This window comes from Pelodiscus sinensis, chromosome 1, assembly GCF_052426305.1.
Source record: "Pelodiscus sinensis isolate ZL-2025 chromosome 1, ASM5242630v1, whole genome shotgun sequence".
Lineage (NCBI taxonomy): Eukaryota > Metazoa > Chordata > Testudines > Trionychidae > Pelodiscus > Pelodiscus sinensis.
The window spans coordinates 191,318,295-191,334,069 of record NC_143052.1 but is presented as its reverse complement, the minus strand read 5'-3'; the positions used below and the strand labels follow the sequence as shown (position 1 = coordinate 191,334,069).

At 39.2% G+C, this 15,775-nt stretch overlaps 2 protein-coding genes across 6 annotated transcripts in view; one reads left to right on the top strand and one right to left on the bottom strand.

Moving 5' to 3' along the window:
* VPS26C (VPS26 endosomal protein sorting factor C) overlaps positions 1–15,775 on the top strand; it is a 75,308-nt gene that overhangs the window by 41,201 nt on the left and 18,332 nt on the right. The gene's annotated exons all lie outside the window — the stretch shown is intronic.
* Positions 2,800–15,775, bottom strand: part of TTC3 (tetratricopeptide repeat domain 3) — a 149,668-nt gene continuing 136,692 nt past the window's right edge. For all 4 annotated transcript variants that reach the window (XM_075911810.2, XM_075911801.2, XM_075911793.2 and 1 more), the window contains 7 exons: positions 14,084–14,177; positions 13,169–13,270; positions 12,159–12,586; positions 7,094–7,220; positions 6,685–6,927; positions 4,587–4,679; positions 2,800–3,645 (listed from right to left, as the gene is read on the bottom strand). In XM_075911810.2, coding sequence (XP_075767925.2) covers positions 3,538–3,645; positions 4,587–4,679; positions 6,685–6,927; positions 7,094–7,220; positions 12,159–12,586; positions 13,169–13,270; positions 14,084–14,177 — 1,195 coding nt within the window. In that variant the 3' untranslated portion in view covers positions 2,800–3,537. The remainder of the gene's footprint in view (positions 3,646–4,586; positions 4,680–6,684; positions 6,928–7,093; positions 7,221–12,158; positions 12,587–13,168; positions 13,271–14,083; positions 14,178–15,775) is intronic.

Genomic DNA, 15,775 nt, shown 5'->3' with positions numbered 1-15,775 from the left:
TTCTGACCACTGCTATGGAATCAGACTGATTGCTGGAATCAGACTGAGTCTTAACTGCTCCCCAATCCACATCTGAATGACTGTGCCTTGTCTGGGACATTCCAACCTAGTATTATACCCCTCTTTTCTGCTTGCAGCATAGGAGCAGGTTGAGTGCTGGATCACCGTTCTCTCTCTTTTTTTGGACAGGCGCAGGCTCTCTTCAGCCTGCCATCAGCTAGGGAACCTGACCTGGCTGGCTAAAGTCCTCCTCGCCCTTGGAGTCTCTCCTGGGTCTGCTTAGGAACACACAATCTTTCCTGTATCGGAATTGCGGCAGCTCTGGGACTGGGTGAGGACCAGACAAGTCTATCTAACACAGCCCCTGCCCTAGAAATGCAAGGATTGGTTGGCTGAGAACAGGCAAGGCATAATTTGCCTTACAAAGTGCCTATAAAAGCAGCCTCACAAATAGACCACTGCTTGGATTTAGCTCAACGTCTGCACATTAGCTCTGCCATGCCTGAAGTAGGGGCAGGAGGGCTGGTCCTTGGTGACTAAGATCATCCCACTATTGAGTAATCACCCCAGAAGAAGAAATGGTACATGCGCTACAGCCCAAAAATGACTGAAGTTAGGATCAAATTGAATGTTACAGTTGCCACAGACTCTGAAGATCTGGCAGTAAAAGGAGAATGGGGTATCACTCAAACAGGTTGTATTACGATTGTGAGCTGTCTGAGGGAAACTGCAGCCAGACGGGCAATAAGCCATATCTATTGTAACTGTGGGATTTTCTGGGCTGCAGAATGTCAGTGCTCAAGAACTTGGTGCTGAGGACAAAGGTATAGGAGGGCATACTAAAGGGGCTGCAGTCCGCAGAGCTGGATGATACTGGAGTCACTCAATACGTGGTCCGTGTTGAGGTGTTAGAGCGACGCAGTCTGGGTTGTTTACCACTTTTTGACTGTGGAATCTGAAATGAATCCAAGAAATTATGACTTGTGTCTTGGACTCACTGTTACTGAAGACCAGTGTTTAGGTTTGTCTTTGGAACAATGTTGCTTCTTCACCTATTCTCAGAAGGTTGACTGCAGCGAGGCCTTTTCTGCCCTTCAAATCTCAATAACTGACAACTGGAGTTTCTGGCCAAGAAGGTAGTTAGCTAATTACAACTAAGCTTCTACTATAATGAGGTGCAAGTAGGGGGGAAGAAGGTAAGTACAGCCCACGTTCTGTCTCAATGTCGGGGTGGCAAGAAAGAACCAAGATGGTTTTGGCCCTGCTCTACCCTTTATGCTTTCATGTTGTTTGGTTGAGCTCTAATATTAATCTGGATGTCCTGATGTGCCATAACCTCACCTACATAGAAAAAAAGTCAAGATAGAGCTTTAGCTATAATATTTCTCAATCATTTTCTGATTTCTAAGAACTTTAGCTTACCTGCATATCCCCATATCTCCACATCAGTATCACCTATGAAAGTCTATGTACACCAGGGGTATCAAACTCATTTTGTGTTCAGGTCATGCATCGTGAGTGAGGTTACTCCTAAGAAAGGAAATCTTATGTATAGGTAAGATATGACTTTCAGTGTAAGTAATAACTTAGTTTATAGTTACATATGTAAAACAAACACTTTTTATACAAAGAAAACACATATTTTAGAAGTAGAAAACTTTTTTAGTTGATAAGCCTCAAATGAACATTAAACATACTAAATTGATTACAAGGTAGATTTAAAAAAAACTTCAAAAGAAGCACAGCATCAGAAAAGATTGTTATATTAGACATTTTATTTCATGTAACCAGTCAATTTTAATACGCTTATTTCATGTAACCAGTCAATTTTAATACGCTTGACTTCAGAGTCTGAAATATTTGGTGGTATCTAGTTTAGTTTTGGTCTTCAAGTAGCTGTGACAAATTATTCAGCCATTTTACAGATCTTCAGGAAAAAGCTACATGACTAATGCAAAATATTAGGCCAGTAGAGGCAGTTCTGAGCAATTTTTTTTAGGAAGTGCTCCAACTGCAAGCATTTTGTTGTAAATGAGGGGACAATTAGAAAAGACCAGCACTAAACTTAAGTCAGAAACATTTTAGACTGGTTCAATAAAAAGTAATGTAACAAATTTAATTTTCCAGCTGCATTTACCCTACTTATATCAAGGAACAAGAGATAAGCCAGTGACCACACAGAGGATACAATTTCAATATAAATACGAATTATGATACTTCCATTTTCCTCTAACTGGAAATGTTAAGATGATGCAAGTTCTTACATCACTTTGAACAAAAAAAAAAAAAAAAAAAATCAAACTTCATGCAATAGCAGAAGATTTAAACCACTTATTAGGTTAGAATAAAGAACATGATAATAGTGAATAAATAATTTGCTTGGATGTCTATGCTCAGAAAATGTCAATACAATAGTTATTCGAAATATAAAATATTTTAGTCTAATCCAAAATACTTAAATTTGTGGTTTATACAAAACAGGGTTTGTGTGGAAACAGCTATAAAAAACCAACAGTAGTGAGAGAGATTCTGAAGAAGTGATTTAAGTATCTAATTAAAATCACTACTGTGTGTATACATGGGAGATTTACTGATTTTAAACTCAAGAAAATCATTTAAAATATGCTATAAAGAGCACAGAAAATAAAACAAGTTTTTTAAAGATTCTACTTTTCATTATTTAAGCTTTTTAATCTATTTTGACTGAGCAAGATGAGAAACACTATTTGTGTTCCAACTCTGCAAGAGAATGTTAATTAAATTCACTCACTGGAATTTTGATTTTTTTCCATGTAAATGTCAGCTGAAGTCTTTTTTATATACAAGACAGATTTTTACAAATGGTCAATTTGGAGTCAGGTGGTATCTCAGTGATCTGTTAAAGGTGGGAATTTTTCAATAAAAGGACACTGTGTGAACTGGTGTAGGTCATAAAAATTAGGTTCCTCAGTCTCTGAATGCTGCTTACGTAATTACATAAACATTTGCTTGAATTCTCAAGAGTGATCACTCTTCCTCTTCCAAGGATGAAGCACATAGGCTTTCCCTTGAAGAAGGTATATTCGGTGGCCTTTGTGGCTCAGGTAACTCTTTAAAGTAAAAAATACCCCATATTTTACCCTGATAAACTTCGCATATCCATTTTGTTCAGTTTAAATATATGAACCAGATAATTTAATAAAACAATGCTACATAAAATCCTCTTTGAGATACCTTAACATATGTTAATACATACATCCATTTGGCCAGTAATCAGAAAAAAGGTCAGCATTTTCAGAATTTAAAATTAACTGGTTTAATTTTTGTTTTTACATTTTCATGGGAATAAAAATGCTAATATATATTTGATAACCTACAAACTCAGTGAAATTCTGGCTTCAATGACATTAATAGGAGTTTTGTCACTGACTTCAACAGAGCCAGGGAGTTTGCCTATGTTTCTAGGCAGCACATTACACATATACATTTGTTACCAAGATAATTTGCAGATACTAACATGAATTGCATCTAATCTAAATATTAACAGTAAGGCAAGATTTAAGCATGTCGGTTTCTTCCAGGAAGCTTAGGGAAATCTTCAGGTAACAGAACATGAACTCGACATGTTGGACACGTACTTTGTGTTTTAAGCCAGGTTGCAATACACTGTGAAAAAAGATGGCAAAAGAAATGTCAGAAATTTTAGTTAATTTCAGGTACATTTAGTAATAACTACTAGCAAAACGACACTACTTCAAAATAGATACTTTTCCAAAGCATTCAAATGTAAGTTAAGATTTGGTGTTGGAAAAAATCTGGCCTCTGGTTCCATGATGCTACAGAGACTATAGCTATGTATTTAAAAACCAATTTCTGATGTGCATCAACTATAGAGTTATTTTTATTACACCTATTTTTAAGGTTTGTTAACTAAAAAAGGATAAGTACATAAGAATATCTTTTTAGTCATGAACTTTAGTATGGATTGTGAGTTCAATCCTTGAGGGGGCCATTTACGGATCTGGGGCAAATCTGTCAGGGATGGTACTTGGTCCTGCTGTGAGGGCAGGGGACTGGACTTGATGACCTCTCAAGATCCCTTCCAGTTTTGAGATTGGTATATCGCCATATCAGGAGTTAATGTACATTAGTAATACTAATATTAATTCTTATTTACTATAAAAACTTGCTATACTAGCTGTTTCCATGTGTGCCTACCCTTTGAACAAAATATTGGCAATTAAACCTGTGTTCCTGTTACATGTTAATTAGTGTCTCTGTGAAACTTTGAATAGAATGTGTACAGTCAGCCTTATTTTTAAGTTGAAACAGTAGTGTAACAAAATCATTTAGTATCTAGCTTGCTAAAATACAAGAAAATTTTGTCAGCCGAAAATAAAGGAATATTTTCAAATATGCAATGAGTTGTTATAAGGAATACAACATATGAATTGCTACTTTACTATCAATATTAAATACTTTAAATTTTTTTTGGTGAAAAGGCAGGAGATCTGTCTAAAGTCAAAATATATTTGAGTTAGATAAGTAAGTTCAAAAGACTCACAGGTAAATAGTGTGAGAATATTAAAAAAATTATTAATCCTTACTCGTTTGTGAAAACTGTGTCCACATTCTAGCACACACAAATCTTCCTGGCTTAGCTCCTCATGGCATATTATGCAGGGATCATCATCAGATGTCTAGAGATACAAAAATATGTTTTTAAATAATTTGAAGGTTAATTTCCTTAAAAAAAAAATCTATTAAGTCTAGTCAGCAGCTAGTTGTAACATACTAAACTCGAGTGAAACAACCAAGATAGTGTTTCCAGTTGCACCTCCCCTCTCCAGTGGACTGCATGCCTTCCAAAGATAAAACAGTCACAGATCCTGCCCTGAAGAGCTTAAGCCTATTGTAAACAAATGTATTCTGCCGATTTCTTTTTTTTAAAAACACAACAGAACAATAGTATTTAAGTCTATAAGAATGCATCTACACTGCATCCAGCGCTCGAAATATGCTACACAATTTGAGTGACACAAATTGCAGATCTTATTTCGAAATTTGGCTGTGTTTACACAGTACTTATTTAGAAATAAATCACTATTCTGAAACGTCCCTTACTCCTTGAGGAATGAGGTTTACAGGGACATCAGAATTGCAAGCCCATTATATTTCAAAATAATGGGTGCGGTCAAAAGACGCAGAATAGCTATTTTGGGGCAATAGCACTGCAATATAGACATAGCCTTAGCTTTACTAACGGAAGTGATGCTACTGAAGCGGAGACTTCACTACAGAATACTTTCAAAAACAGCAATGAAACTTTTAGTGATTGAAAGAGTGTAGGAATCCCATCTCCCATTTAGATTTCCATACTATGGTAATTACATCCTGCAAACAATTCAAATAAAATCATGTTCTATCATCTGAATCATTTGTAAAATAAATCCGGATACACTATTACACCTACGTAGAACTTTTCTAGCTAAAATCAGAGGCTAGAAAAGTTCACACCCTGTCATTTGATTATTTCAACACACTTCAATTTTCAACATCAATATGGGGAAGATATTGAAGCAGGTACCATTCACCATTTTATAGAGGAATATATTGGTACTGTCTGATGTCTTGCAGCAAGTTAGTGGCACAGCTAGGAGCAGAACACAGACTTTCCAGCTCCTTGCTCTGAAGATGAGAGAAAATTCAGAACACTGACTTACAATGCCTAAAGCAGCAGTTACCAACTGGTCAATCACAACTGACTGGTATGTCCTGGGACATCTCCAAGCTGATGGCCATCTCTGGTGGTGGTGCTAGGCTGTTGCTAAGGCAGGCTCCAAACTTGCTCTGGCCCCACACCCCTGGCCTGTTCCTGGAAATGGTCAAAATGGCCTTGCTTCATGGAAGGGGGGTCTCAGTGTAATAGTCTTGCTGTGCTACTGCTCCTCCCCACAGCTCCCATTGGCCAGGAAAGGGAAACTGGCCAATGGGAATTGATGGGGTGTTGCTGGCACAGAGACAACACATAGAACCACATGCCCGCCCACCCCCAGGAGCTCTGGGGCACACTGGCCCATTTCAGGCACAGACACAGGTAGTACAAGGATATAGGTTTTGTGCCCATAATACTGACTTCATGCCTCTGCAGCCCAGTGTCCCAACCACTAGGCCTGCTGCTGCTGAAGTAATTTTCCTCCCCAACACTCTGGGTACAGGAGGGGGCTCTGGCTGGGGCAATCTCTTTCCCAGTGTTTGCACCTGTCACCTACTTGTGCCCCATGCTCAGACCTCCCAGTCTGGTGAAAGTGAATGAGGATGGGGAGATTGAGTGATGGGGGGAGGAGGAGAGTGGGCAGGGACTTAGGGAGGAGCAATGTAGATTCTGGGTTGTCCTTAAATTCAAAAATTGATCTTGGGCATAAAAAAAGATTAGAGACCACTGGCCTAAAGCAACATGCATTGGGGGGAAAAAGCATCCCTCATTTGATCTGATATGCGTATAACATTGTTTTGCTGCATTTGGTGCCGACATATTATCTAAGAGTATTAGTGAACCAAATGAGTACAGATTTTTGTTTTAAAAATATAAAGGTTTTGGTTTCTTAAATATTTCCTAAGATATAACTTGACTTAATTAAAAACCATTGCCTTTTTTGTTCTTTTCTTTATTTATACATTAGTAGAAGAGTAAAGAAAACTTACAGTAGAATCATTTGTTTTTATCCATTTTGATTGTGATGGTCCTCCAATGTAGCTCCACGGCTGGTGGGCTGGCCGTGATGCCAGAGTTGTTTTTTTTATGGCAGTTGTACAGGAAAGTCTTGCTTTGGGTGGGCTAGATACATTTTCCACTGCAGATTTAGCTACTTTCCAAGTGTGAGGTACAGTCTGTCCTGCTGAATCACAGGATCTAGGCATCTCAGTTCTCTTTCCTAAGGTTGGAGACTACAGAGGTATTGAAAAGGAAATTTTTATCATCACCATCAAGCCATGCATTTGCTGAAGAACATTCTACAGTCTCTTCAGCCTTTTTGTTTAATTGTTGTAATCAATTACTGCACAAAAAGTCTGACATTTTCTGCGTGTGGAACTGAAAGCGAAGAAACAGTACCTTTTTATTATTTTGATGGTCCAGAATTAGTTCCGTAACTCTGGTCAAGATTTCATCTGAGCTCAATCCTGAAAGTTTGTTTCCATTTTTAATTTGTACTTTTTTAATGAAGTCAGTAAGTTCAGATCTAAGAGAAGGATAAAAAGTAAAGCACAGAATTTTACAACAGTTTGTATTATGATTCAATCAGCACAACTGCATTAAGAAAAACCCCTCTTTGCTTACAGTTTTAGATTCATAGTAGTAGCCTTGTTCAGAAAAAAAGGGTGGGGTCTGTCATTCTCAAATGCATGATAGAAGACCGGGGTGGGCAATCATTTTTGATGGGGGGGGCACTCCAAAAATTTGGCAAATGGTCAAAGGCCACACTCTTCCATATTAATTGGAGGAGGTGGGGGGTCTAGAATGGAGGTTGGGTGCAGAAAGGAGCTTGGAATAAGGGACTGGGTTGCAGGAGAGGCTATGGGGTCTGGGAAGGAGTTTGGGTGAAGGAGGCACTTGTGACCTGGGTTAGTGGACTAGGGTGCAGGAGGGGGAAGAGGGGTTTGAGTTGTGACCTAGGATGGGATGATTGTGACTTGGGGCAGGGGACTATGGTGCAGGAGGGGGTGGAGGGAGTTGGTTGTGACCTGGGGATTGGGGGAAGGGGATTGGGGTGCAGGATCTGGGAAGGGATATGGGGGCAGACAGTTTGAGTTATGTGGGGTAGGGAGTCAAAGGGTTGGGGTGCCAGAGGCTGGCTCTAGCTGGGAGATTTACCTGCTTGACTCCCACCCAGCAGCCTTCTTAAATAGACTCACTGCCTGCCCTGCCCCTGCACTAGCTACAGGGGGGTCATGTAGTTTTTGAACAGCTACAAGCCTGAGGGGAGGGTGCTTTGCAAGCTGTTAATAGCTTGGGGCAGGAGCAGCACCTGAAGCCTCTCTCCCTTTCCACCCCTCCCCCTCCCCCCCAGCTCACAGCTGTCCAGAGCCCTGCAACAGCCACTTTTCTCAGCAGTGTGAGAGGGAGGGGCAGCAGGCAGGGAGTCTGCTTAAGGCTCCCCGCTGCATTTGCGGGCTGGATCTAGCAGCTTTGCAGGCCAGATCTGGCCCACGGAGGGAATTTTTACTCAGGCCTGTAGTAGACACACATTTCTAGATACCTTTTTTTCAATGTCTAGTTTTCACTGCTCTTAATCACTTAATACCAATCTGCTAGATGTTTTAACTACAATAGTTGCAATGCTTAACTATTTTTAACTCATTTCAAGTGGAAACCAGAAAGAAAAGGTTTAGAGGTAAGGACATTCAGAGGTAATCCTTGAGACAGATGTTACAGTCAAGACTAGGCTCTCCATCTGGAATTAGTGTTCCTCCACTATTTGTTGAGGTCCAAGATGGCTGATACGCCCATGCTGGTATCCTCTTCCAAAAATATGGAGGATAGATTAAGAGCCTTTCTATTGCTCCTCTGTCCAGGATGTTAATTTATCACCGATTAGATGAAAAAGGGGTGGGTGAAGCCCCCAGGGAGAGTAGCCACAACTCACTACAGGTCTCACCCACCTGTCTGTGATTAGTAGAGACCATTCTCCTGAGAAATGGGAAAATCTCCCTCCTAGGTTCAGAGCACAGCAAAGGCATGGTTAATGAGCCTTGAGAGGCAATGCTTCCACCTAGGGTTTTTGCAGTTTCATGGTTTCCCTGACAGTTTTGAGAGGCAGATAGATGCAAGGAATATTTCTACATGTTACTAGACTTCTTGTTATCTCTCAACAGACTGTATGGGGAGGGACTGTTTTGATTTGGAAGTGCTGTCTGCCACAACCTAATCCAATTTTTCTCCAGACAGAAGTCAACCTGTTATTTGTGTAAGCACAGAATGTGTGTGGAATAGACAGCTATAGTCCTGGAGCAATTAGATGCGACGCCACAAAGTCTGTAACTGGGGGTGTTTTCTTTAGGGCAAGTCTATAGTATCTGGGGAGATCAATTGAAGTTACATAACTTAAGGTATGTGAATAAGGTAGCTGAAGTTGATGTACCACAATGTCTCCACTGTGGTATGTGGACGAGTGGTGGTCTCTTGTCGATCGACGCTCCTTCCACTTGTTGAGAGGGCATACTGGAGATGATGCTGAGAGTGATCACCAGTCTTATTGCCTCTATAACTAGACTCTATAAACATACCATTGTATTGATCACTGCCTGTCAATCTGGCCCGTAGTGTAGCCCTACGCTTTTCATAAACTTTATAGTCATCCTGACTGGGTCTTGTGGAGCATATAGTGGCCAAGGATGCTTCAAAGTTCTTTTGATGGTGGTTTTCACCTTTTTGTATAATTGGGAGAGAAATCTTCACCCAGGATTACCATTCTTTTCCTAGAGATGCCACTGTGGCACCATCCTTTGGTATTTCTGTAATGGTGATTTTGGGTACTTGCAACTTTTATCTAAGTGCACACCTGCTCATGCGCTAAAGCTTGTCAGGTATTGCCCATCCTTCCCTGTTCACATTTTCAAAAGAAGGGAGCTGTGGGATTGCTATCTGAAGTGATGGTTTGCAAGGTAGGTATTTGCCCTTAGACTAGTCCTCATGTGCTAGCTCTGATTGATCTAAAGATAGCAATGCAACCTTTCTGAATGTGATCTCAAATTTATTGAAGGCTTAAAAACCTTAGACACATGTTTTCCATGCCTTGCTGTAGAGCCTGAATGTAAGAAGTCTCTTTCCTCAGCAGAAGACAATACTTAGATTTCTTTTACTTTTTTTCTTACCCTCTGTAATGTTTTGGTTTTTTACCAGGCTGTGGCTGGGATGGATTGGACCCCCCCTCCCCCGGAAATATCTTCCCCTCCACCTGGGGTTGAGGGTCTCATTGCTAGTGTCCTTACTTTGTGTGGGAATGAGAGTTATGTAGGAATCCTGATGTTTTTTCTAGGGAGATAAGGGCAAAAAAATCTGGTGCCCACTGTTTTGTTTTGTCTTAATTCTGACCAGGCTCTAGCCCTAGGACTCAACACCTGAGCTAGCATGCTGCCACATCATCTTTGGATTTGTCCTCTAATAACCTGTTTCCAGGATGGGATTTTCTGCACTGGGAATCATGGCTCTCCAGACAAGCATATCAGGCCCCTCAGCCCAGTCTTGACTCTGAGCCCCATATCCTGTCAGAGATTAGACAGAGCATTAATTTGCTCTCTCAAGATCCTGTAAATGCTGCCTCACATATGTCACACTGCTTAGACTTAGCCAGTGTTTATGGGAGAGAACTGCCATGCTGGATCTAGGTGACTGACATCATCATAATGCTCTTTACTGATCCAGGGGAGCGGAATAAGGAAGAGTAAAAGTTGCTCACTTCTAGCCAAAAAACCTGTTGAAAACAAGACTAAGAAAGATATGATTGGAAGTAAAGTGAACTGCTGCTATGGTAATGAACATTTGATAGCACGTTACAGTAGGAGATGTAATCAGAGGGGCTGTGTTACAGAAATGAACTGCTCTAGGAAATTGCAGACAGAAGGGGACTAAGCCCATATAACTCAGAACTATAGAAGACACTGAGCTGCAGAAATATCAAGCTAACTACTTCAGAAATTTATACCAAAACTTCATAGGTAATTTAAAAAAAATCATACTACCTGAGTTGGCACTGAAAAGTTTTACATCCATAAAAAGTGCATATGGTTACTGCTATTTACCTAGTCTAGCTGATTTGGGGGTTTTGTTTATTAAGTTCAGTTTAAAAAGTCAGCTGAAATAGTCTATATCGGTGCTTTCTGAGCACAAAAAAATCTGAACTTTGAGAGAAAACTCCAAAGACTTTTATCATCAAGTAACACTGTCTTCGTTGCATTCTTACTGATATATAAAGGGCTTAATGTTTATTCAACAAATTTTGTTATTCTATGAAAAAACACTTCTATACTTAGTTTAAATAAAAATTAGAATATGGTTAAAAACTCAAACTGCAAGAATACCAAGTTTGCTTTACTCTACTTTTCCCCATGTAAACATGTTATCATAGAGCTGAATTACATGATTTCATTCTATTCTTTAGTTACAATATGAAATTTCCTCCACCTTGCAGCATTTATTCAGACTTTTATATTTACACCAATATGTTTGCTGAAATATATCACTGTACCTTTGAGAGAATACAATAACTAATGTATAAGACTCTGTGGTAGGTACTGAATAATTTTGTCTTGAAGCCAAAGCACATCCAACTACAGGTACTAATCAGTGGTCAAAGCAATTCTAAAGCTAAAGGCTGCAAGTTTAGGTGGTCTATAAAAACTGTAACAGGACATTTTTACTATTACTTCTATGGCTTATACTTAATCTGTTGTGTAACTGTGGCTGACTGTTCTAATATAAATGACTAATGGTCTCTGATATGCAGAGTAGCAATTATATAAAAAACTGGGGTAGCACTGTTTGGTGTTTAAAAATAATGTAACCCTACAGACTGTCAATGTATAAACACAAAAGAGAAAGTGAAGATGTGACAGACAACAACCTTCATTTTAGTATTTCCTAACGTGTGCCCGATAGCGTAATCATAACTTTCTATCAATAATTTAAGGATCCTGTTCACAGAATTTCCTCATTTAATAAGAGATGAAAGAAAATTAATGGCAGGGTAGACGCATCACTTTTGTCAGGACTTGGAGGTCTGCAAACTAGCAGTAATTTGGTAATAGCATGCATACATTCCATAATTTAGAGCACTGGGGCTAGGTATAACCAAAATGCCACATCTTAGTTACCTTGTGAAGTCTGAAGGAAGATCCACTCTATTATGTACCTTAGCCGCTATCATGTCACATCAGAATGGTCTCCATCCTGCATACCTCATCAAGTATGGAACCCCAATCCTAACCCATTTAGACTCAACTACTACTTGAAAATTTTACAAGATTAATGGGAAGATAAGAAACTTCCCAATAGGGAGAAAAATCAGCCAAAAGCTCATCCTGCTTCCAGCTGAAATGTGAGGAGACGCTCTATCAAGAAATTCAGAATATGCTGACAGAAGTAAAAAACAAGAAAAAAAACCCTTTAGAAACAGTAATACCTTGTATAGTGTGGAAATATCGCTTTTAGACATTCAATGATACTGTCCAGGACTTTTGAAAGTGCCTTCTTGTTTGGAACTTTAGCAGCTTCTAAACGCGTAGCTGATGCTGGATCATCTAGCTGACTTTGGTTTGGCTGGATGTTCTGAGCAGTACTTCCAGAAATCCCTGATGACTGGGTTACTGGGACTTTATCAAAGTATGATGCTCCTGAAGTTTTACAGGGTAGGTTCACTGATCCATTCTTTGCAGAACAAGGATTAGAACTTTTATCTGCTCTTTTCTTTCCAGTTTGCTCATTAAATGTAGAATGAATTGGACTTAGATCTTTTGTGCTTGAAAATGCAGGAAGCAAATTGGGACATACGAGTGCAGATGAATACATTACGATGGCTGGATCATTAATAGGAGGGTTGCCTTGCATTACCTACCAAAAAAAAAAAGTTCCCAGAAAAAGACCAGGAGTAATTAAAATATTAATCAAGTACTATTTTCAAACATGTTAAGGCCAAAGTTACTTCATGGACTGTGCTTTACTTAAGTTGAGTAGTTAAGAGGAAAATGCATAATAAAAGAGAGCACTTTATTCTTACCTTTTTGTAGCACATATGCAAAACTCATATCCTTTGAGATAACTGGAACAAGATTTGCTCCAAAACTAATTAAAATATAACGTGCACAAGTTTTTTGAACTTCAAATTCCATAAGAATGTGAAGATGGTGTGAGGTTGGTTGTAAAAATAGCTTTATAGTCTGAAGAGATTGCCATATCTAACACTTGCTAGGTCCTATCTCCTCTTAGTGGGCAGTAAAAGTGGACTAAGCAGATGGCTGCTATCCCACCTTTTCTGCCCCATATGAGGACGCACAGACATGTTTATTAAGAAAAAGCATAGAGCACAAGCATACTTTCAGTGGCAACATCTCAAAGAAGAACTTAAGTGGTTTCATTTGCTATTTATGAAACAAAAAACAAAGTAGAGTAACTAGAAGTTTTTGAGATACTTACTGAGATGCTAGGAGGAGACTGAAGATCAGCAACTTGCACTTCAGAGATATCATTTAGTTGTGTACCATTTTTCACTAAGTGAATTCTCTCTTCATACTGAGACTATAGAAAAAGACACAGAAAACCAAAAATCAGCCTTTAAATTATTCCATTTACACCAATGTATCAATTAACATTAAAGTATCAATTAACATTAAAATATTTGAAAGACTAAAGACATAATACATAGAAATAAGACTATATAAAAGTTCGAATTTGTTTTTGCTATGTTAATGTACAGATTAAAAATATGACCACAAAAAGATACTTTCATAAATTGTACAGATTTAGAATTACTGAGACTATTTTTCTCCAGCTGTGTACCTCTAACAGTTATTGAGTTTCCTAAGATTTTTTTTCTTTTTAAAATGGCCTTATTTCTCTTTTATATCCTACCACAAATTCAATAGGAGATACAAGATATGTGGACTTGCTAAGCTAAAGTAAAAAGGTAATCACATATTTGGCCTGTAGATTAAAGATTCTAGTTAGCAAGGATGCCAGCATAGGCCCACATGTAGCATATTTGACTTAAGTGGGGCTTCATTTGAAAGAATTCCAGCCCACACGTAGCTCTGCTGATTCCAGTACAGTGCTATCCAGACACAGGTGTGTATACTTCATCAGGGCTCTTACAAGATATTAATTTAAGTAAATACATCAAGAGCAACTATGAGATCTGCATTTAAAATGATAAATCCAAATCCTTACAATTGTTAAATTATTGTCAAACTAACAGTTTGCACTCCTTTAAAACAAAAATATAAATATTGTTTTGTTTAACCCATTAGGAACATCACAATTATATATTTTGTAAGAAGAAATAATTAAGCAGGAATCTTACAGTAAAGGAAATATGTTGGTAAAGAGACTTACCTCTATTTTTTCCTTTTCTTTCTTGATATTTGAAATAAATGTTTCCCAAGAATCAATCTGTGACTTCAACTGAGGTAACACTGAAGTGGGAGCACTGAAATATTTCAAACTTTCAGTTAAAATAATGTTATATCTTGCATTTGTAAGTGATTTTCCAAAAGAGAAAACTTCTACCCCAAAGTGTAATGCACTCCTTCCTCATCTAGGTAAATCATAACTGAAGCTGATAATCAAAGGGTATGTCTACACTACCACCCTAGTTCGAACTAGGGTGGTAATGTAGGCAACCGGAGTTGCAAATGAAGCCCGGGATTTGAATTTCCCGGGCTTCATTTGCATATAGCCGGGCGCCGCCATTTTTAAATGTCCGCTAGTGCGGACTCCGTGCCCCGCGGCTACACGCGGCATGGACTAGGTAGTTCGGATTAGGAATGAGGAGTAATGGTAGTTCAGAATAGGAAGCCTAATCCGAACTGCCTAGTCCGTGCCGCATGTAGCCGCAGGGCACAAAGTCCACACTAGCGGACATTTTAAAATGGCGGCACCCGGCAATATGCAAATGAAGCCCGGGAAATTCGAACTAGGGTGGTAGTATAGACATACCCAAACAGACTTCTACCAAATTAGCGTATCAGTGTCTCTTCACTAATTTAACTCTTAGAAACTGACCACCTTTGGAAAGTAAAAAAGTAAGCAACAGAGTACCACAAAGACCTATGTCAGATGCTCTGCAGGGAGGATCTCTCTCTCTCTTTCTCTCTCTCCCCCCTTCTAGTCCTTCTTCACTTCCTCATACTATCAGGCAGGAAAATATGGACAGTTCTCAGCTGCATGAACCATCATGGCTAAACCAAAAAAGGGAGAGAGCCAGCAAGTCTTTCACTGTGAATTTTTCCACATATGGGACTCACAGGGATTGAATGTTAACAACTAAGAGAAGGTTGACTACTTAAATACCCACCCAGGGAGTGAGGAAACAGACTGACAGAACCAGACAAGTACCCAGAAGTCAACTACTTCAATACAGGCCCAACAAGGAAAATAATAAAACATCACTGGTTACCTACAGTCCCCAGCTTATGCTCCTCAAAGAATCATTGACAATCTACAACCTATCCTGAAAAACTATCCCTCATTTTCATAAGCCTTGGGAGACAGGCCAACTCTCACCTCTAGATAACCCCTCAACCTGAAGCAAATTATTTCCAGCAGCCACACTTCACACCTCAGATACATTCACCCAGGAACCTACCCCTGCAACAAATCGTGTTGCCAACTGTGTCCACATATCTATACAAGCAACATCATCACAGGACCTAACCTCTTGAGCCACAATATTGGGGCTCATACAACTGCACAGCCCAATTAAAGAGACTGCAGAACTGGAATTTATCTACAAGTTTGACACACTTACCCAGGGCTTGAATAAAGACAAACTGATTGGAGCATTGTATAGCCAATTTTCCATGCCTTTAACATCAGCATTTTCCCATCAAAAGCTACCCATGGAACACATCCAGCCTACTTAATTATCCTCATTAACACGGTTCCTACAATTGACAAGTACCACACATCGTAGTTTCTGTTACTGCCTCTCCATCTGATGAAGTGGGTTTTACCAACAAAAGCTTGAAGATCCTATATATTTTTGTTAGTCTTGCAGAAGCCATAGGACTACTAGTTGTTTTTAAA